This window comes from Lemur catta, chromosome X (assembly GCF_020740605.2).
Source record: "Lemur catta isolate mLemCat1 chromosome X, mLemCat1.pri, whole genome shotgun sequence".
Classification (NCBI taxonomy): domain Eukaryota; kingdom Metazoa; phylum Chordata; class Mammalia; order Primates; family Lemuridae; genus Lemur; species Lemur catta.
Genome location: NC_059155.1, coordinates 15,638,588 through 15,662,683, shown reverse-complemented (window position 1 = coordinate 15,662,683; position 24,096 = coordinate 15,638,588). Strand labels below are relative to the sequence as shown.

The window sequence follows — 24,096 nt, the reverse complement described above, 5'->3', positions numbered from 1 at the left end:
AACATATGCAGTAGGGACAGACTTCTCCAAGGGGCATATGTGGTTGGAGGGGCAGTAAAACTGGGAGTTAGCAATGACACAGAAAAGAAGCAGGAGCCAGGGCTGCAGCTCATATGTGGCAGAGCTGGAATTTAAATGAGTTTTCTCTGCCAACACATCTCCTGCTCTTAATATTTTTGGTGGTGTTTTTCTTAAGTGTTGGTACCAGGACCAGATGCCTCAACATCACAGGGTGCTTTTAAAATGCATACTCCTGGGCTGCAGTTAATCAAATACCTGGGGTTGAAGCCCAAGAATCTAAAATTTTAATAAGCCTCTACTCTTCCAGAAGGTGGCAGGGCCTAGCACTGGCAAAGGACTTTTCTGTTGCTATATGAAGCACATTTTTACAACCCCAAATTGATGAGAACTGTTGGGGACAAATGTAATTGAGGATGAACTACCTTATGCCTTCATTTTTAGTTTGAATGTGTTTCCCAAGGCATCTTTCTCCAGCCACTATCAAATGTAATGGAATTAGCTGTCAGTTACAAGTCAAATATCTCCATGAAGTATGTTTAAAACCTAATGTGCTCATCTGTCTAAAAGCCAGGATGGAGGGCTGAGGGGATGGGAGGGTGGAAGGGCAGGTTGGGAAGAGCATGGAGCTACGTGCACTGGAGCAGAATACATGCTTTTCAGAGATTCCAGGTCTTTGAGCAGATACCTCTGCAAAATTGCAAGATAACTCCAAACAGGCAGCTTTTGAATTAAGCCCGATTCAGCTTTTGACTTTTTAGCTGTTTGTTATGGGGGACAAACAGGTGAGGAAGAAATTAGCATAGGGAATACAGGTGGAAACTGAGAGAGGAGCCAAAGGGAGAGGCAGCTGTCTAATAATAATAAATCTTTGTTGAGCACTTTCTATGACCCAGGCACTTTATGTATATTAATCTCATTAATTCTCAGAACAGCTCTGTAAAATAGTAAGCCCTCCATATCTGCAGGTTCTGCATCTGCGGATTCAACAAACCACAGATGAACAATATTTGAAAAAAAAAACAATAAAAAATAATGCAAATAAAAATACAGTATGACAACAATTTACATAGCATTTACATTGCATTAGGTATTATAAATGATCTAGAGACAATTTAAAGTATGCAAGAGGATGTTCACAGGTCATATGCAAACACTACACCACTTTATGTAAGGGAACATCTGCAGATTTTGGTATCCATGGGGCTCCTGGAACCAATCCGCTGTGGATATCAAGGGACAGATATATTATTATTATTCCTATTTTAAAGATGAGGCAATTAAGGCACAGAGAGATTAAGTAACTTGTCTGAAGTCACTTAATGATGGCAGAGCTGGAATTTAAATTTAGGTATACCCTGACTATAGAAAGACAGAGCCTCTAAGGGTTGATGATCTCTTTGATCAATGAGAAAAAGTGTTGCCAGTAACTGGCTGTGTAGCCTTGGGTAAATCACTTTCTCTCTTTGGGTCTCAATGTCCACATCTGTAACAAGAAAGGATTGGAATAGGTAATCTCCAAAGGCCTTTTCCTCTCCAAGGTTCTTTGACTGTATAAGACATCTAGGATGATTTCCCAATCCTGCCATGGAAGTCCTTTCAGAAGGCTTTCCCTTTGGTCAATGTGGGCAAAGGAGGCTATCTGTTACATAGGTTGTGCATACTTGGAAACAGATGCATTTATTGAGCACTTATTATGTACCACGTACTAAGGATAAAGAGTTGAAGATAAATATGGCCCCTGCCTTCAAGGAACACACACTATAGTGAGCAAAGCAGAGGACAAACTGTTGTGGGGAATATACGTTACAGGCTGTTTTAGTCACAGGAGTAAGCACAGGGTGCTACAGAAATAGAGAAGAGAAGCTTGTAACTTAGCCTGGGGATTGGGGATGGTGAGGGGTGGCTTCCTGGAGTAGGTAATCCCTGGCCTGAGCTCCTTAGCATGGTAAGGTCTGAGGAGCAGGGAGGCTAAAGAAAGTGGAAGGTCCTCCCTACTGTGCCACGAAGGGCACTTGGCTAGCTCTAGTTCCTGCTTGTGAAGTCAGAATTCATGCCAGTCCCAGGGATCTCAATGTGGAGGTTGGAAAACAGAGCTGATGTACTTTTATTAACTTGTATTCTTTTCTTCCTAGTCTGTGTGGGAAAGCTCAGTCTTCATTAATTCTTCCCTCAAAGGGTATATACTGGCAGCAGGAAAAGGCTTAGGTTTCATTTCCAGTTTTGTCCTTCACCTATTGTGCATACTCTGACATACCTCCTCATATCATAGAATTTCATTTTATCTGTGGTGAAAAACAGGAGCATTGTTGTATTACCACTGGATGAATTCCAGAGCCTAGCAAGGTCTTTGAGTGACCAGTTTCATTTCCTGTGAGACTGCAAGACAGATAAGATTGCTTTCTAATTTTAAGCATTCCACTGAAAGGAATTTGTAACCTTAATTGGTCATTCTTTTAGTTTCTAAAACCTTTCTCACTGCCAATCGGTTCTCCCTATTTTCTTATTTAAACCCTTTTTGCTGTTTCTTAAGGTCTTTGTCTTCTCTTGTGGCCTCACTGGGTATTGAGAAAATCTGGTTGCCATGTGACAGACAAGCTTGGAGGTTACTTTGAGATCTTCTTCCTAAGGGATTCATCTGAAGGCAAAGTGGGCTTATTATCTTCTTAGGGTGTATATAGACTCTTTCTTAGTAAGGAAAGAGAAGTGAAGGTGAAGCCTCAGTCCCTTGAGCAGGCTGCCTTTCACTGTCCAGTTGAGCCCCAGAGTGCCGGAACCTATACATATGCCATTCATTCATCATTGATTAAGCAGCTGCTCTGTAGCTGTTCTGTGTTACATGTTATTCTCTGTACCCACATTCAGGGCAGGTGTCCCCTCCATGACCCTTGGTGAGGCAAGCAAGTATAGTGTTCTTGTAATTAGGCTCTTTTGGTTACAAGTAGCAGACACTCACTTGAGTTCTCTCAATGAAAAGGGAGTTTATTACAATGTAAGTAAAGTGGAATTGGAAAGACATCAGGAAGGACTGGCTTCTCTTTTCTCTATCTAGCTCTTTTATGGACAGTATGGAGTTTTTCTAATGGTGTGTCTGCTTCATGCCACTATTCTCCTCTATTCTCTCCCTCTACCGATCAGTTTTCTCAGCCATCAATTCAGTGGAATTGATGTCCGCTCATAACTTTGGATTAAAGCTGGCTTCAGCTTGACACAGACTTGATTCTACCTACTGGTGTTTTTTCCCCCCCAACTTCTGCATTATCTGTTAACTAGCTCAGCATTTCTATGTTTCTTGATTAAAATTTCCAGAAACAAGAATCTAATCTGGCTCATCTCTTCGTGCCAGGCTACAATGTCATCCATTACTGGCCAGCCAATTAGTGTGGTTGCTTTGTGTCAGATGCCAGTGCTTGACCCAATCCTCTGTGGCCAGAGGCAGGGTGGGGGCATAGGTTATGAAATGCGAAAACCGAGGCAGTAAGAAAGAGTTGTGGGAGGCAGTTGCCCTTAGAAGGCAGTGCTGGCAAGCAGACCCAGATGTGTATCTCTGGTGGGAAGAGTAAGATTACCTTACTAAGATAAGGTCCCATGCTAAGGTCCCACAGAGTTTCCCTGCAGTGACTAAATTACCTAAATAAAAGGGGGATAAAGGCAAAGGACACAGTGGAAGACATAGGAAGCCAAACAAGGGAGGAATGCTTGGTATGCAACTGGAATGATTTCTCAGGGAAGAGGTAGTATGGTGCCCTGCTCACGAGGAGAAGCCTACTCAATATATATGCTCTCTGGAAATCTCAGTACAGCAGCTGACTACAAGTTTCCAAGTTACAGAAATTGTCAACTAATTTCAGCTATTAGGGACCTAACTGGTGCTTAGAAAAAAAAAAAGCTGGATTTTAGGAGGAGTGGTCTCTACATTGTTATTATCTGTAAACCAGACCAAGGTAGAAGAGGTTGGAAAAGCCAACCTAGCTTTGTAAGTCATTGTCAAAAATATTTTGGATGTAAAAAGTATATTGGCCTGTCTCAATTTCCAGTATTCCACGTTCCTTATGAGTTGTCCCCTCTGCTATCTACTGCACCCCACCACCTATGGCATGGCAAAGAAATCCTATTGAGTTGACAGTATCACAGAAATGTAGGGTAAAGGGGAAGTATAAGTTCTGAGTGGAGGAGGCAGAATTTGAGCCAAGATAATCTAGAGGGAATGTTGGGGTAAGAGAAGACATGTTATATTTTTCTCTACCTGTGTGTATGCTTTTCTTTCCAGGACTGCTGATAAGCTCAGGCTGTGCCTTATACCCCTTAGGATGGAATAGCCCGGAGATAATGCAAACATGTGGGAATGTCTCCAATCAATTTCAGTTAGGTAAGGTTCCCTGGGCAGGATGACAGTGATGGTTCATGGGAAATCTGTTTTCCCTCCTCTTGGAGGGTCCTCTGCTTGCTAATGGTACTTGCCTGAATCTCTCTCACCGTGTTAGCTTGTGGGAAGTGGTGGCTTGGCCAGACACATCTGGCCTTGTTAACTCATAAGGGTAGGCTCTAAATTCCACATCTTTAACTATCTATTCATACCATTTATGCACTTTTTCCCGGAAACTTTTGACCAGTTTGGGGCAATTCTATGTTCAGAGAGATTTCAAATACTTAGAGACTAATGATCTGCCATCTTCTGAATAAATCTAGTTCCTACTAGTGTTTCTTTCTAGGCAATATTTTCCAAATGTAAATCAACAGTATCTCTTATCAGTCTCCACTGAGGCTGTAACAAGAGGTAATTTAGTTTACATAAAGCATGAGGAACCTAGATTAAATATTGGAAAATGTTCCTAATGGCAAGAGCTGTTAAATATTATAATGGGTGATATAAGTAGCCCTGGATCATTCTCTGGTTGCCAGCTCTCACTGAGAATGGCTTAGATTCACTATTGTAAATTGGTAATAGATTAGACTTCAATTGGAAGACTTCAAAATATTTCCCAAACCTATCAAGATGGAAGAGAGTAGCAGTGGAAATGTCTAGGTTTCCTTGAGTATTCTCAATTGTACAAAAGGATTTGGGAACAATGAGGCCACCTATCCACATATAGCTTGTGCTCCAATACTTCCTTTTTCTGTTTTTTGAGTCTCACGTGACCCATTTTTGAAGGAAGGAGTTTTTCTCTGTACAAACATAACATGAAGGAAGGCGTAACAAGCATGGACCCTAGAATGTCCAGTGTTCTTGACTGAGGGCAAGGCAAGTTAATACAACAATTCTACCAAAGGTAAAGGAATGAGTAAATACTTGGGGCAAGTGCTGAACAAAAGGGAACCAAGCCACTGGTCTTGCTAGCTGGGATAAAAGCTAAACATTTAGCACATTTCTCCTACTTGGTTGTGGGACTGATTCTACTTTTTAAAAATACCAGCTTTATTGACATATAACCCACACACCAAAATATTCACTCTTTTAAAATGTATAATCAGTGGTTTTTAGTATATTCACAAGGTTGTGCAACCATCACCACTATCTAATTATGGAACGTTTTCATCAGCCCCTAAAGAAACCCTTTACCCATTAGTAGTCAGTGCCCATCTCCCTCTGCTCCCAGCCCCTGGTAAACCACTGTCAATATGGATTTGCCTATTCTTGACATTTTACATAAGTGGACTCATATAAGATGTGGTTTTTTTGTATCTGGATTTTTTCACTTAGCAGAAAGTTTTCAAGGTTCATCCATGTTGTAGGATTAGTCAGTACTTTATTTCTTTTCATGGCTGAATAATATTCTATGGTATAGATATAACACATTTTATTTATTAATTTATCAGTTGATGAATACTTGAGTTGTTTCTACCTTTTGGCTATTATGAATAGTGTTGCTATGAATATTTGTGTACACATTTTCCTGTGGACATGGACATTTATTTTTATTTCTTTTGGTTTCTAAGAGAGAAATTGCTGGGTCAAATAGTAACTTTATTTTAAGCCTTTTGAGGAACTGCTAGGCTGTTTTCCAAAGTGATTGCACCATTTTACATTCCCACCAACAATGTACAAGGGTTTCAATTTCCCAACATCTTCACTAATATTCATTTTGCATTTTTCATTATACACATCCTAAGGGGTATAAAGTGCTTTCTCATTGTGGTTTTGACTTGCATTTCTCTGATAACTGATGATGTTGAGCATCTTTTCATGTACTTATCAGTCATTTCTTTTTTTGTAAACAAATAATATACAAACTTTTATTCAAAGATAATTCAAGAAAGACATGTTTTGGTCATTTTTAAGCTGGTGTTAATTGAAGATCTCAGAAAAATTATATCTGATCAACATACATAACTACTCACAGAAAGTTCTCTCTTCTGTTAATAGCAGCTAAATTTGTACACACAGAAAAAATTCTTAAGACCATGCAAATGTCATTTCTGTATCTTCTTTGGAGAAATGTGTATTCAAATACTTTGCCTATTTTTAACTGGGTTATCTGCCTTTTTTTGTTGAGTTGTAAGAGTTCTTTATGTATTCTGGATACAAGACCCCTTTCAAATATATGACTTGCAAATATTTTCTCCCATTCTGTGGATTGTCCTTTCACTTTCTTAATAACATCCTTTAAAGTATGAAAGTATTTAATTTTGATGAAATACAATTTATCTATTTTTTATTTTTTTCTTGTGTTTGAGGTGTCATATCCAAAACTACACTGACAAATCCAAGATCATGAAGATTTACCCCTATGTTTTTTTCTAAGAGTTTTATAGTTTTAGCTCTTATATTTAGGTCTTTGTTCCATTTTGAGTTAATTTTGTGTATGGTGTGAAGTAGAGGTCCGCATGCATTCTTTTGTATGTGAATATTCGGTTGTTTTAGCACCATTTATTGAAAAGTCTGTTATTTCCCCCCATTGAGTGGTCTTGGTACCCTTTTTGAAAATGGGAGTTTTCCAACTTTATTTTCGGCCCTAATCACCACCCCTAAGGACCTAGTTCACAAATGGGCAGTTCTGTGTGTGGCTGCCTCTGTTCCAAGTTAATGGCCTTCAGTTATCTTTTCTACAGGATCAGTATTCTTCTCTTTCTTCTTTTACTCATTTTTTGTATCATTTCCTTCTCCATTACATTCTTTTTCAGTTATGCTTCTCTCCTGAACTTTATGTCTCCTGAGGGCTCCAGCTCTCTTCTACTCAGTGCATTGGATACTGTGTTGTTCTGTGAATCCTTAAGGAATAAAGGGATTGCTGAATCCTGCTTGAGTCAAGCCTCAGAGGTCCCATTTCTGAACTACTTTTCAATTCTTTCAACTGTGTAAGTGCCTATCATCCCTCTGAGGCCCATTTCCTGTCTATATTCTCCATTTTCATGCCTCCATATTAGCACCTTTCTGGGTTAATGCTGAAAAGGAGTAAAAACTTGTGCCATCCTTGATCCTTTCCTGGTCAGTTTTCAAAACATACAAGATCTGTCCAAACAGATTAACAGTTGTTCTCTTGAAAAGTGGAGGTGCCAGGAGCAACAGCAAAACATTTAGTAGAACTAAAAAGAATATTTTATGATGTGTTGGGAATGCCACACTTGGGATTGCCAAAACTTGGGAATGCTAAGGCAAGAAATATGCCCTTTCTCCTCAGACCTTTCTTTAGTACTCTCGAGATTCTGGCAGTGTGGAAACATCCTTGGCATACCTTAGGTATTATGTGGATGGATGAATGAAATAGAAGAAAAATATCCTAGGTGTCCAGTGTGCAGACTTTTGTTCCTTTTCCCTTGGGTAGCAGCATGGTGCACTGAAAGACCATAGGCTTTAGAGTCAAAGATCTCAGTTGGTATCCAGGCTCTGCCACCTAAGCACTTATATGAGGTAAAGTTACTTTATGTTTGCGTCTCAGTTTCCTTTTCTGTAAAATATGTGTAATAATAATATCTGTTCCAGTGTTGGTATTAAGATGAAATAATAAAAAGTATAATAATGTACCTAGTACAATGTTTGGCTCAAAGTAAATGGTGGCCTTCTTTAAAAGATAGCACAGTAATGTTCTGGGGGTAAACTATCAATTGATGGCATTTATCTTGACTCTGCTGAAGACTCTGTACTGTACTATGTGTTTTGTAATGTGGAAAGGGAGATGCACAGAGAAAAAAAAGACATGGTCCCTACCAGAGTAATAAGCTTTTTACCCTGACTTGCTTGAGAGAGATGAAAGGGGTAGGAAGGAGAATAGACATAGGCATTATCAATCTGTCAGAGAAAGTAACAAAGATTTCTCACTCTGACAGGCCTCCTGCAGACTGCAGTATGAAGGGCTCACCCTCATGTCTTCAACTCCTCTTTCCCTAGGTTTTCATTTTTAGCCCTAAATTGAATTATCAAAGATATAACTTGTATTAAGGCATCAATCTTGATGTCTGTTTTGGATTAAAGATAGGCACAAATTCTTTGACACTCTTCCCATAGAGAAGCTGAGTCTATCTCTAATTCCTATTCCCCAAGTCTGTGCTGGCCTATAGCTGCTTTAACCAGATTAGGTTAAATAAAATATAGTTAGAGCATTAGACTTAGTACCCTAATTAGCTTCTTTATAGAAGCTAAATAGAGTATGGCAGAAGTGAAATCAAGCTTGTTCTAGGCCTAAACTCTAAAGAACTTGCAGTTTCCATCTTGGTTTCTTGGAGCTCAGAGCCATCATATAGAGTCTGGTGTTAAGATGAGTAACACCATCTAGTAAGCTAGCTATACTAGAAAGACACGGAAAGTCTTAGAGATACCTGGAGACGGAGAGAGGCTCAGCTGAGTCCAGCCTTTCAGCCACTGCTGCCAAGGCACCAGACATGTGAGTGAGGCTCTCCTGAACCATCCATACCAGCCATATGAATACCACTGAATGACCCTAGTTAATGCCATTTAGAGCAGAAGAATTGCCCAACTGAGCCCTGACCAAATTGTGACCCACAGAACCATGATATATAATAAAATGGTGGTTGTTTTAAGCTGCTATACTCTGGGGTAGTTTGTCATAAAGCAATGGATAACCATAAAAATGCCAAACCACATACACACACACACACACACACACACACACACACACACACACACATACACACATATATTTAAGATTGTTATTTTAATAAAAATACTCCATGTATGTGACAAAATAAAACAATACAAACATAAAGGTTTAAAATGTAAAGTCAACCTTTTTCCTGACCTCAATCCCATTCCCCAAAGGGACCATTAAGTTCCTTTGGTATTCTACAGAATTGTTAATAAATATAAAATATGTGTTTCCAACTGAGATCATATTATCTATCTATCTATCTAACTAGCTAGCTAGCTACCTATACTGTTCTGCACCTTGAGTTTTTCACTTGCTCATATGTCTTGGAGAGCTATCAATGTTTATAGATCTTCCTCTTAAATTTTAGGTATGCCATGTTTTTCCATTGTAGGGATATCATATACTCCATGAGAGCAGGGATTTTTGTCCACGTTGTTCATTGTTGTCTCCCCAGGGCCTACTTAAACAGTATCAAGTAGTAGGCACTGAACATTTGTTAAATGACTAAATCATATAATAATTAACCATTCTTCTATTTATGCACATTTAGTTGCATCCAGTTTTTGGCTTTTCCAAAACATATTTCAGTGAACAACCTTATGTATATGTCTTAGCATACTAGTATATCTGTAGAACAAAGTTCTAGGATTAGAATGATTGGGTTAACAGTTATTTGCATTTTAAATTTTCAAATTTAAATTCATTTAATGATGAATTAAATGCCCTTTAAATAGGCAGTACTAAGTCATTCTCCAAGTAATTGTGTGAGTTTGCCTGATGTTCCACAGCCTCCTGGGTTTGGGGGATCCTTAACACTTCAATTAAATTTCCCATGGCCTGGGCTGGGCTCTCTTCTCTTCTCACTCAACTCATTCTCCTTAGCTGAACTCATCGTAGAGAAGTAACTTAATCTCTCTGTAAACTCATCTTCCTCATCATAAAATGAAGTTAATAACAGTTCCTAGTTCACTAGGTTGCTGTGAAGATTAAATGAGATGATACATGTAAAACACTTGGAACAGTGCCTGATACATAGAAAACATTCACTTATTATTACCATTTGTTGAATGACTTAATTATTGCTTTTAATTGTGTTAAATGAATATATAGTGTTATTAGTTAATCTACTTTAATTTTATTAATTTAAATGTAATAGCCACAATGTGACTAGTGGCTACCATATTGGACAGCATGACTTGATTGTCTGTGCTCTTAGCTGCTATACTACTCCATATAGGAGACTCAGAAAGAGTAGCCAGAGAGACATAAAAAGAAAATCAAGAATGTGGGATTCACAGAAGCCAAGAGAAAGAGAGTATGTCAAAGAAAAAGGTGCAATCAACTGTGTTTAATGCTGTTGCAAGTTACTCGATGAGGATAGAGAAGTGATCATTGGAGTTAGCCAGACAAAGGTGACCTAGAAGGGCAGTTTTGGAGTTATAGATCTCAGAGGCATTGTGATATGAGGAATACGAAGGCAGTGTGTATGGATAATTCTTTCAGAAAGTTTTGCTATCAGGAGAGCAGAGAAACTAAGCAGTAGCTGGATAAGAATGTGGGATGAAGAAAGGCTTTTCCTAAGATGGCCAAATGCTTAAATGTGGATGGGAATGATCCTGTAGTGGAGTAATGATTGATGCAGAACAGCAAGGTCCTTGAGAAAGAGAACGTGCAATGAGGAGGAATTTTTCCTCTGTTACATTATAAAGAAATCTAAGTAAGACCCCTGAACAGAGATTGCAACTGATTTCCTGATACACATTTTCAACTTCACCGTATTTTTAAAAATCGTCTCAAATCCACGAACTACTAGGGAATTTCTTCATACCTAATGGCCTATAGACTAGGGACACCCAAATAGGACCCATTGAGAACTTAGAAAAGTTAAATACTTTTAATGGGACATAGCTGTTTTTAAGCAAGCTTAGAAAACCACTGTGTTATGAATAGCACTTAATTCTAAGATAAGGTCTGTACCGTCCATCAATGGATCATATTTGTAACATGGTCTCATGAATATGATCCAATATGATTCTCAAAAAACTCATGCATAGCTGATGGTCACGTGCCATTTTTATAATGAGGAAACCCTGAAATGGAGAGGTAAAATGATTTGCTTAAGGTCACACAGCAAAGTGAATGGAGCCTATCTCTTAATTCACTGTCCTGTGTGTGCTACCCCTCTCCATTGATGAGGGTATGTCTTGAGTCATTTGAGAAATCTTTTCTTTAAGATACAATTTAGCTCTATTGTTTTCAGAAACAAATGTCTGAAACATCATGGAAAGTACCCAGTATTGCATCCTGTCTCCTTACCCCCACCCTCAGCCTCAGTCCCCTATCAATCATGTAATATAATCAGAGTAAAAATAAATATGGCAGTGGCCAGAGCTGATGGAATTCTGAAAGAGATCCCCAGTGGAATGGATATATATGGGAAATTTTAAAGTGTCTCTAGATTTTATTTGCACTAATAAAGGCACCTAATTTTTCTTGCTAAACTCAATCACAAAAGAAAAATATAGAAAAGTTTTTGTGTTCCACAAGTTCTTAGAACATATACAGTCTACCTGGGGCCCCTCTCTGATCTCCTGGGATGTCTAGTTCTTACATACTCCTTATCTCAGTCTTTCTTCTTGAGAGAAAGAGATTATGTAGGTTTGGGGAAGACACAGCTCTAAAGACAAAAACATATAATTGCAAAAAGAATCCCAAACCCCTAGCCCCTCAAAAGTCTGACCTCCTTCCTTCCACTGCCTCTCCTGTTTCTAGGGTCTCCTTTCATGTCTTTCAGTCCATCTTCCAGGTCCCCTGCTGTTCCAGTACTCCCCTTGTACCTGCTCTACCCCCCTGGAAAATCACTTACCTAACTCTCACCCAACAGTCTTCATTTGAACAGTTTAGGAAATTGACTACTTTTGTTCACTTAAAGAAGAAACTAACAATGAAATATTTAAAACAGAAAATCATCGTACATTAAAATCGAACCTTCACTGAAACCTACAATAGGATGGACCTTGCAGATCAATCAGTGAACTCATTTATAGATACTGAGGTCCAATAAGGGCAGGTGACTTTCTCACAGCCCCACAACTAGTGAGCTGAGAGTAGCTTTCTGACTCCTATGTGCACTGTAGATGCTGCCCAATGGCAACCCAACATCTGTTTATTGAATGAATCACCCATTCAATAAGAAGGGGACAGTTAGGCAAAGACTCCCGGCAACAGCCCTGTCAAGTGCAATGCCTTTCTCACACCTTAATTTTATTAAATAAATGATAGAGTTAAGCTGAGAAAGGTGCTTTGCTGATTGCTAATTGGCCTCTAGCCATCAAGTGAAGATTCCATGGACTTCATCACACACAAATGAATCCTCGGGAAGTCCAATGCTAAACTGATGCATTTGACTCCACCTCCTAGGTATTCTACACCAAGCCTCTAATTGGCACCAAAAGCAGTGGGAGCCAGGGAACAGGGAAAAACCCATGGGAGGAGGGCTGGCCATAGATTATCTAGTTGTAAGGCTTTAGCATAGCTACATCCTTAGCTCTGTGACCTTGGGCAAATTATTCAGCATTTGTGAGATTGTTGCTACTTCATGGGGTTGTTGTAAGGATTAAATGAGATCATGAATGCAATACACTTTGTACAGTGTTTAGTACATAGTAACCAGTCAATAGTTGCTGTCTGATATCATCATCATCATTATATTGATATCAATTGTTGAAATGAAAATGTTCCCAGTATTTTAGTTTTCAGAAAAAGCATCTATTATAGCAAGGAGCCAGTATATTTAGCATAAAGGATAAAAGCACAGGTTAATGGTAGAAAGACCTGGGTTCAAATATGAGCCTTGCCACTTATGAGTTGTGCAAACCCGGGCATGATATTTAACCTCTCTCTGACTCCATTCACGGGGATTGGTAGTAGTAGTAGTAGTATTTGTCTCCACAGGGTTACTGAAAAGATTAAGCGAAATAATAGATGCATACAAAGCACAATAGGCTGCATTAAATGTAACTTGCTATTAGTAGTAGCCCAGTTCCCAAGAGCCTCTTTGGAGGGGATGCCCCAGGCTTGGCTTCTGGGAGAGACTCCCACCCCCACCTTGGCAAAGGCCTACAATAGAGGCTACCCAAAGGCCTGTGTGGTGTGTGCTCCCTGTGTTTCCTCTCCTGGAGGCTCATTTCCTTTGCTCTCCTATCATTTCCTCTCATTCTTGCCAGTTCAAAGCCTTTTACGGTGACATGGGGTTTGGCCTTTGTGGGTTCAGTTTTCAGGCATTTCCTGTTACCTTTCTTTTCTGTCGGTTTCCTTCTTTATGGACAATTTGTTTTCTTGTGTTCCCCAGAGCACAACGAAGCAGCTTAATACATTCCCATGCCCACAGAGGGGCATCAGAGCGTGGTAGAAACAGCCCTGGCCAGGGTATTAAGACATCCAGGTTTTAATTTTCCTTAGCATGCTTGGGCACGCCACTTTCTTACTCTAAGCCTTTGTTTCCCTGTTTTAACATAGAGAACATTGGACTAGATGGATGAGTAACCAGAGACCCCAGATACTGACCTAACTCCCTGTTGTGACACACCTACCATTATGGTGAGGCCTTTGATCTAATTTCATATTTATCTATTTTGTTATTAAAAAGCAGAAGAGTAGATTTCAGGTGCACTTACACACATACACACACACACACACACACAGACAAAGTAACTATATTAGGAGATGGATATTTTAAATTGCTTGACTGTAGTAATCATTTCACCATATCTATATCAAAACATCATGTTGTATGCCTTAAATATATATAATAAAAAATAAATCCATCTACTTAAGGCATCCCTCCAGAGGTGAGAAGCTTTTTAGTATCAGTAATCCGTGGAAGCACAGGCCATGGATTGGCCAAGAAGATTGTCCAAAGTAACTCATCCACCATGGCAGCATCAGCTGGGATGCCTGGCAGCCAGTCCTTGAAAATTCATGGCTCAAGTGTTGCTTAAGGTTTTTTAGTTGCCTGTCTAACCCATGCAGAGAGGAGTCTCCATCCAGAGGAGAAACTGGACTAAGCTGGAGGAGGCAGGAGGAAATCAGTGGGTCAGAAAGCAACTTAATTTACTTGGACATCCCTAGTGCCTGGCACATTGTTGATGATCTCTAAGTGTTGTGTTGAATGGAATGAACAAATTGTAGGACAGCTCTGTGGCTGACTGTGTGACTGTAGACAAGTCATTTCACGTCTTTAAACTTATTTCCCCATGACTAAAGTAAAGGTGATATTACCTACTTTCAGGAATTGTTTTGGCCATAAAATGGCAAAGTGCACATAAATGTGCTTTGTGAAAACAATGCCCTACAGGTGTAAGGCATAAAAAATTAGAAAGCTAATCTACCATTAGATTTTCTCACTGATCATCTTCTGTTCAAAATAGTGAGGTGCTTAAAGTAATGAGACTCTACATATCCCATGGGGCGCTAAGCTATTTTCATTTTGAACAGAAAAAATAATTATGGTGCTTATAAATATGTCTGCCTTTTCTGAAATAGCTCACATGAGAAAGGGGAGTTCACCCCTGAAGTAGTTGATCTCCAAGGTGTCTTCTAACTTTGTGACTCCAGAGGGAGACAAGGCTGTTACAAATGCCTCAAAGGCAGGTCTTCTGCTTTACTTGGCTTTATATCCCGCTGCCTTGCAGAGGGCCTAGGGGGCTCAATGACTGAAAAAACTGAAGGTGAATTGTCAACTGGTCGTCTATACATCACATGACCACACGATGGCAGTAAAGTCAGGCGAATTCATTCTGTTCTCTGCTTTCTCAGTTTTGCCTCTGGTCCTTAGGTCAAAGCATGTGAATCACCCTTAATTTCCTTGCTTCCTTTTCTTCCGCTGGACTTCCTTCTATAAACCTTGGCATCAGCTTCCTTATCCTCTTTCACCTTTATTATTTGCCTTTCCCTGTCTACTGTAGAATAATATGGTATCCTAAGCCTTTGTTTAAAAGCAGAAGGGGGATGCTAATACATAGCACCCATTTACAGGGCATATCCTCATGAAATAATGTCATATAGTGCAGGGCCTGCACTCAATCACTGTGAACAACTGATATTATTACTATTGTTATTAGTATAGGTTAGACAACCCAGAAAGTTTTTTAATAAAGTGAATGGGTTTCAAAGGCAAGAACCAGGAGGGAAACCAAAGATAGTTTCTCCAAACCTAGCATCAATTCCCTGGCCAGGCTAGAGGTACAAGGGTGAAAATATATGTTATATCTGCATTCACTGTCATATGACTTTTTCAAACCAATGTCATCAAGCCCCACCAGTGAATTGTGAGAAATTGTGAGAAAGACAAATGTATCTTTCAAGTGAAAACATCTTGCACTGCATCAAGCACAGTGTAGGTTCTTGATAAGAGTTGATTCCCTTTGCTTTTCCTGTAAAAGCTAGATCTGGCTGGACTAATGATATATATGTTCTGGGTCAGGTAGTTTTCCACGGGGCTGTGCATCAAAATCATCTGGGCCTTCTCCCCAGATGTACTAATCTTGTAGATCTGGAGTGGAGCCTAGGAATCTGTATTTTAAAGTTCTCAGACATTTGGGGGAACTAATGGACCAGCTGACAGAGCATTTAGCTGAGAGAAAGAGGAACTGAGAAGTAAGTATTCATTATTCTAAGCACTGTGCTAAGTGCCTCATATGTGTTGTCTCATTTGATCCTCACAGCTACTCTGTGAGGTAGGTGGTATCACCTCCATTTTACTCCTAGGGGGGAGCTGAAACTCAGAAAGATTAAATGACTTGCCCCAGAGGTTCAGTTTGTGGCAAGACATGATTACATGATTTCAGACACAGTTCCCTGTAACTCTGGTCCCAGACTCTTCTCTCTGTACCACACTGACGTCCCAAGCACACATAGGCTTGGGCCTAGTCTCTGTACCCTCTAACTAAGTGAGGACCTTAGTCAGACCCTTCATTTGGCTGCTCTATTCCTTCTCCTACAGTAATATTTCTGCCTCTGGCTAGGACTTGATAAATGAATAAAACAAATGAAAGAGCAATATATGTGATAATGGATGAAAAAAGTAAAAAAGTACCTTATAAGTTGTAAAGTGCTATACTCATATTGGGTAGTATTATGTGTGGCATCTGTTATTACCCAGGGACCTTGGACCCTGGAAAGGTCTCCATGGAGTACATCTGTTGGCTGATGGAGCATGGATGGAAATAGCCAAATGTTCAAAGCTGGCATTACTGGTATGGGGCTAATAATACAAGGGAGCACTTGCTTCTGAATCCTGAGGTAGGTCATCTTGCTGGGTCTGGCTTTCTAGCATTCTTTAGTACTTGAGCATTATGTCAAAAATGGATCATAGTCACTCAATAAACATATTCTGGACATTTGCTGTATGCAAGATGCTGAATAAGGCACTGCAAAAATGCAAGGAAATAGCCTTCAAGGAGCTTGTAGTTTATTTGAGGAGACATGATATGTCTGACAAATATAGCCATAATGATGTCAATCCCAAATGTGTGGTATTGTCAGAAGGAGTAAATACTGTTGTGATGTTAAGGAACATAGTGAGAAATCTAGAATCTATCTTCTTTCCCTTAATATCAGTTCTCATCTAGATTACTGAAAACAGCCCTGACTTTCCCTCTATTCCCCAAAGACACCGCACACCATGCCCTTGATCTGTCTCCCATTGTGGGATCAGAGTGACATTTCTAAGATGCAAATATGATGTCATTCTCCTTATTTAGCAATGGTTTTCCATTGCCTTCAAGATGAAGTCCAGACTCTTTAGCAAAGCCTGTAGGAACTCTGGCCGTCACTTCCGTTATCACTCTATCTTCTCTTGCCCAGCCACCCTGAAAATACCATGTTCCTTCACACCTTTGAAACTTTGCATGTGTTACTACATTTGCTAGAAATACCCTTCCCCCTTCCTTACCTAGCTTACTTCTTACTCTTACTTAAAAATGTCCTGCCCCTTTTCAACTGGATTTGATGCCCCTCATCTGTATCCTTGTAGCATTCTACATTGTAGCACTTATCACACTAATAGTTTGTTTATTTGTCCTACTTCTGCCTCCGGCTCCCTTTCACTCATCTAGTTTGTTGATTTCACCTATCTTGGAATACTTCTTTAAAGAGCTTACTACAGTGCCTGGCATGTGGAAGCATTTGACCAATATTATCTATTACTATTCCAATTACTAACTTAATCAGCTGAGAAAGTTCAAGTGGAAGCAAGAAGAGGGCTATTGAGCAGATATTAGAGGAGAGGTGCCAATTTCTTAGAGCCCAAGTGTCCTAGAGAGCTCATGCTGAATTATAGAGGTCCAATATTTGGTTAGCTGGATTTTGACCTATCTACTTGGGGAGAGTGCCCAAAGCTCTTCTATGAAGCTGCTCCAAATGTAGCTGATGGGCTGTACAAAACGCAACTCAAGGTGACACAGAAGTTTTTTTCAGAGGCAGGTGAGGGTAAATATGTAGAAAGACCCAGAATCACAATTTAACTTGGCCTGAGACATGGTTCCCCCATTGAAGAAAAAGATGAGCAAAGTAGCTAAGAAATAGAGGCTGGCAAAACATGAGGAAATGTCAGAAGCTAATGCTCAATAGTGATGAGGAAGATTTCAATAGAAGAACTCAATTGGCTTGGCAGAAATGTGTGAGAAACAAGGGAAGAATCAGCTAAATTGGGATGTTTCTGTCATCATGAGGACTTGGCTCTTCATTGAGTACTACCCTGACTTTCTAGCAAGTGCCCTGGTCTTCCTTTACCCTTTAGAACACTGGGTTGGACCATGAAGTTGAAAACCCAGATTGTCCTACATCCCTAGCAGACATGATTGGGTCAAATAGTCAGTGGCTACTAGCAATGACATGTTAACCTGAACAACTGAAGTTTTCAGAGGTTTTTCTTTTCTTCTTCTCTGGCAAGGGAGCCTGGCAGGCTTCTGGAACCTTCAGTAGGTTCTGGCCCTCCAATCTGGGCTGCTGTTGACACTCACGCCCAGCTTAGAGAGTGAGAAGAGAGCTTTCCTCATAGCTTTGGCTGTCTTTTTACTGGGGGGCGTGGTGGGGGTGGTAGGGTGTTTGGAAATTGCTCTCAAATTTGTGGCTTTGCTTTACTTTGAAGATTATTCATCTATGTTTGCTGAACCTAGCAGGGAATGTTCTCTGCTCGTTTAGTTTGGCTGTACTGAAATGTTTTTATGTTGCTACCTATGGAGACCCTATAGTCAACAGTATCTCTCTGAACAGATGGAACCACCAGCTCCTTCCAAAACCCTGCTGCTCCTGCCAACATAAAATTAAGATCCCCATGGCAAAGATATGCTGAGTCAGCGAATAGCAACCCTCCCTCTCCTTTACCCCACCACGCACACCTAACAGCAGTTTGAGAGACGGTTGTTGCCTAATTTCATTAATTTAGATGGCACCACAGTGATGGAAAGAACAGCTAGCTTTCTTGAGCTGGGTCTACTTTGGAAAAATTAATACCCTCACTAAGAAGGGGTCTGGTAAAGAGTTCAATTCCCCCCACCCCTCAGTCCCCATGTGCCATGATCTCTAGTGTTTTAATCTTCCATCTACCCCACTGACCCTCCTTTAGTCTCTTTCTCTTCTCTGACCTCCCTCTACTCCTTTACCTCACTCCCTATCAAATTCTAAAGAATTCCTAAATGTCTCTCTGTAGCTGAGGGTCTTGTCCTCAGGGCCAGTATAGGCAGCCTGGCTTGATAGGGAAAAAGTTGTGAAGGCTATGAAGGCCCCCAGAGGGCTCCCAAACAGATTTCCCTGCATATACGTCCTGTCCTTCTGCACTGGGGAGTGAGGTTGAGGATGACGTGCAGGTTCCCATTGTAGGTCCTCCTTCATCCTTGGTGATCACTCCTTCTCTTATTATGCATATCTAATGCCAGAGCAGTGTCTTGTCAAATTTCCTTTTTGTTGGAGTATATTAGATGAAAAACATGTCAATATTGTTCTCTTTGCACCATACCTGAAACATACCCCAATTTTCTGACTCCAGGAATTCCTAGAATTTGGATCTCATCTTTGTAGAGGAATACAGTCCCTTCTCCACATCCCTGAACTATTCACATTCTGTAAACAGCTTTGTCCCTTCCTGCCCCACCCCAAAGCTCCAAACTACTTCATAATTCTTATTCCATCACCACCTCCATCAGCCTCTCCCCTACCACACCAATAGCCAGGGCTTTTTGCTACTTTTTCACTGATCCTGGGTCAGAAGCAGGTCATAGTACATGTACATTCATAGTACAATGGAAAAATTTAAATTGGAAGTTTTTAGAAATTTCTTCAGTAAAATTATTTTCACTTAACAAAAGGAAACTGAGGTCCAGAAAGGTGAAGTGATTAGTTAAAGACATTGTACATTCCCACAAAACTTGGACCATAGTAATTTGTGTCCTTGGCTTTATTCTCCTGGCATGGTTGAAATGGATGATCGTGGACTTTGAATTAGGCCTGGCAGTCAAATATCAGCTCTGACACTTGCAAGTTGGCCAAGTCATTTACCTTTCTGAAATTCAGTTCCTTTATCTGTAAATGAAAATATATTCCTTTGTTCTAGAGTAACACCTCTCAGAACTTGACTTTTGGCAACACTTGTATCAAATTATATTTATTTATTTATTCAAGACAGAATCTTGCTCTGTTGCCCGGTCTAGAGTGCCATGGCATCAGCCTAGCTCACAGCAACCTCAAATTCCTGGGCTCAAGCGATCCTCCTGCCTCAGCCTCTTGAGTAGCTGGGACTACAGGCACTCACCATCATGCCTGACTAATTTTTTCTATTTTTGGAAGAGATGGGGTCTTGCTTTTGCTCAGGCTGGTCTTGAACTCCCTAGCTCAAGCAATTCTCCCACCTCAGCTTCCCAGAGTGCTAGGATTATAAGTGTGAGCCACCGCACCCGGCCTACTTTTATCAAATTAAATCTTCATCTATATGAAAGTTCCATTACATTTCATCTAGCCCTAGTCAGTTTTGGAGGTGTTAGTTGTCATTATATGCTTGCTATATCCCTGCTTCCCTGACTTTTTCTCCAATCTTTTAGGGGCCGGGAATTCCATTAGATGATTCTCTGAAAGAGAAGACTCAAGGAACTCAAAGGAAAGACTTACCTCACTCTCTTTTTTATGTTTTTTTCTTTTCAACATTGTTTCCTTCTCCCTCCAAGGAGTACTCCTTTCTTTGGATTAGTTCTCCAGCATTCTTGCCTTCTAAGCTAGCATTCTGAACATGCCCCCTCAAAAGGAAAGGCTTTCTCTAAGATTCTGTCCTACTCTGATTCCTAACTTTGATGCCCACACCAATGTTAGGCCCCACCACAAACACTGGTTTGGGGCTAACTCCTCCCAGGAGCTCATCATGACCCATTGACAACTGGCCAAATACCATGTCCCTGAGAGGCATAGGAGTAGGGCTCTAGGGAAGGAAGTAAGTTTAAGTGGCAGCCAGTGACAATTTTTCTCTAAACACTAGAGCTGTAAAACATAACTTAATGCTGAATCAAAGGAAACAGAGTCAAACTCTAAACCAATTTGATTTGCAACTTGGAATAAAAGCAACGTGTCTTGATTTAAATGTCAGGCCCACTGCTGAGTGATGATTTAATAACTTTTATGAGAGATCCTGTCACAGCAAATTCAACACTGGGATAGAGTGACTCACAGATAGGGTGTTAGAAATGATATAGAAGAGCACACCAAAAAGCCAGGCTTATCTCAGGGCTCATCCAGAAGCTTTGCATAAAGATAATTTGCAGTTAGAACCTCTTTTCTCCTCCCATCCTGCCACCCAATCTTTCTCTTCACAGTCACCCATACATGGACATGGAGAAAATTTCTAGGTGTGATGTCAGCTCCCTGCAGTATTTTCTGAAGACACAGGCTTTTGAGCAATTCCAGTGTGGATGCTCAGAGTCAGTGCATTCTGAAGGCAGGGCAGCAGTGAGCCTGGCTGTTTCTCAAGGGACTTCTAGAACCCACCTGGTCCTAGTGCCCTGTCTTTAGGCAGGTACTTAATTATTTTCCCCTATCTTAAGAATGAGAGAGCTGAGATCCAGTGGGGTGAAAAGATTTCTTCAATGACTGCAGTCTCCTGATTCCCAGGAGATCAGTACTTCCACATCAATACCTTGTGAGATCTCTCTCCTTGACCTCCCCCAGCTTTCCAGGGGTAACATACCAGAATGCTCAAGGCTGACCATGCCTTGGTCTCTGTCTGCTTCCCAAGTCAAGAAAGAACCATGCATTGCCATTCTAAGGGAGGAAATTCCATTCTGTTAGGCCAATCTTTCAGCCATCAGGATTCATTTTGAAGAGAATTTAAAGTATAAATATCTGGTGTTTGTCTAGATGAGGGTTGCTCAACCTCAGCAATGTTGACATTTTTGGCCAGATCGTTTTTGTTGTAGGGTTTTTATGTATTGTTGAATGTGTAGCAGCATCCCTGGCCTCTGGTTAACTCTGCCTATATCCTCCATGTGTCTCCATTCCCTTTTATACAGAGCTTTCAGGTTAATCTTTTCAAACCATACCTCTAACATAGTGGTTCTCAATGGGAAAAAAAACCTCTCCCTACCCCCTGGGGCCATTTGGCAATGTGTGCTGACACTTTTGGTTTTCACAACTTGGTAGGGAGAAGGAATAAGTTGCTGTGGACATCTAGTGGGTAGAGGCCAGGGTGCTACAGTATACAGGACAACCCCTCCATATATACACAACAAAGAGTTTTCTGACCAAAAATGTCAATATGCCAAGGTTGAGAAACGTTGCTCTAGCATATCATTCCCTGGCCTTCCATTGTTCCCTATAGCTTGTGGGAAAGATGACAGATTTCATGGCCTCTCCTGATGCACATTCAGCTTATTTTGCCAACTATAGCTCCTTTTTTGAAACAACTCTGAATGTTATGCTGCCTCTGAAGCATGTCATCTGCTTTCTCACTCATCTAATTTTGCTCACACCAACCACTCCTATGCCTGGAATGCCCACTTCCCACTATTAAAGCCAAGTTGAAATGTCTCCTCTATAAAGTTTCATGTGAGTCTGAATTCTCCCAGCTGCAAATACTTCCTCTTTCCCTAGATGTTCTTATAGTATTTTACTTATATATCTCTTATTACATTCATAGTACAATGGAAAAATTTAAATTGGAAGTTTTTAGAAATTTCTTCAGTAAAATTATTTTCACTTAACAAAAGGAAACTGAGGTCCAGAAAGGTGAAGTGATTAGTTAAAGACATTGTACATTCCCACAAAACTTGGACCATAGTAATTTGTGTCCTTGGCTTTATTCTCCTGGCATGGTTGAAATGGATGATCATGGACTTTGAATTAGGCCTGGCAGTCAAATATCAGCTCTGACACTTGCAAGTTGGCCAAGTCATTTACCTTTCTGAAATTCAGTTCCTTCATCTGTAAATGAAAATAATCATGGCTGCTATGAAAATCATATGAGTTTATGTATTCAAAATGCCTAGCATGTAGTAGGTATTCAATGTATATTTGTCAGATGAATATAAGGATCAATAGTACTTCAAAGAATAGGATTTAAGGACAGGTAATGGGTGATGGGACTTCTCTAAAAAGTGACTGGAAGCACAGGGTGGCAGCTCATTGCCACTGCTCCCTACTTTTGCACCCTTTCCAGAAGGTTCCCTCTGTAGGCCAGCAGACCAGTGTTCAAGCTTTCTGTGGATTATCTCAGTACTGACAGTGGCTCTCCAAGTGGATAGGTAGTTCTTAAAAGATCATCTTTTTCTTTTTCTTGTTGTAATACCAGTGATAACAACCTCTCTGTTCCCTCAGGCAGATAACAGGTAGGGTTGTGGGGAGGGGGTTGGATAAAAGATATATTTCTTCTGTTTCTCTTTAGTTTCCTGTATGGCAGGAGCCTGGGGCTTAGATGCTGTTCAGTGGTCTACAATATACTTAGGGTAGCAATAGGAGTACTTTGGTGTGGCCTCCTAGCCTGGTAATACCTGGTCCTGACTTCAGTAGGGTTTACTGTGGCCTTGTTAGCCAGCTCTTCACTCTGAAGCTGCCCACTCTGTCAGCTTTCTTCCTACCTAGTGCTTTGAGGTAATGGCAAGCTATGCATTTATTCCTTTTATTTGAAGAAACAAGTCTTTCCCTGGTCCCAGGCTGCATGTACCTAATAGAAATATTCCTGCTACTTGAATAAGGAGATGACCTGACAGGAAGCTGAATAAACAGAGTGAGACTTCTGATGCTTTGTCTAGAGTAGATTAGGAATAAGCTGGGGAAGATGAAGTTGCTCAACAGTGGGCCCACCCAGAGCTAGCTCCTGTCTACTCTGCCATGTGAGGGCAGGAGATTTTGGTTGGAGGGTGCTAGAGGAGTAGCTCAGGTGAGTCTATTACAAATTTATCTAGGAGCCCCCTCTTTAGGGCTTACAAGTCAAGGGTCCTGTAAGAGGAAAACAGTTTTTAGGGGGATGAGAAAACCAGTAGAGGGCAGAGCAATGGATTGGAAGTAAAGAGACTTGGTCTGGATCCTTGCATCTACCTCTCTGCTTCTGAGAGAATTCCTAGGGCTATCACTTGAGCCTCATATTCTAGTATGTGATGTGGGTACAATGAAGTCTGCAGTCTTCCTCCCAATGATAGCAGAGGTTGAAGGTTTGCCAGTCTCCAGAGCTTTTACTCTGTGAATCCCAAAGCATTATAGAAAACCTCCTACTTTGAGTAAATTTTTTTGTGTTTGTGTGTGTGTGTGTGTGTGTGTGTGTGTATTTCTAGAAGGAGGTACAACCAGGAAGGGGATACAGATCTATTGGCTGCTTTCCTCAGTTTACTCTCCCCGTAGTCCACCATTGTTGTTCATGTTGAGGCCATGTTGGAGGTAGTTGGATTCCTTTCTCTAGAGAGGATTGTCTTTCAAATCTTCCCCCTTTCTCTGAGGTTTGCATTATTTTCATAGCTGTTGTAGTCCAGCTTTACCATGATTTTGGTTGGGGCCACAGGAG

At 40.5% G+C, this 24,096-nt stretch overlaps 1 protein-coding gene across 1 annotated transcript in view; it reads left to right on the top strand.

Annotated features, from left to right (window-relative positions):
* The window catches only part of LHFPL1 (LHFPL tetraspan subfamily member 1), a 35,137-nt gene that overhangs the window by 5,642 nt on the left and 5,399 nt on the right, over window positions 1-24,096 (top strand). Inside the window, exon 2 of the mRNA XM_045538590.1 lies at window positions 4,289-4,387. Within this exon, the coding sequence (XP_045394546.1) occupies window positions 4,289-4,387 (99 nt within the window). The remainder of the gene's footprint in view (window positions 1-4,288; window positions 4,388-24,096) is intronic.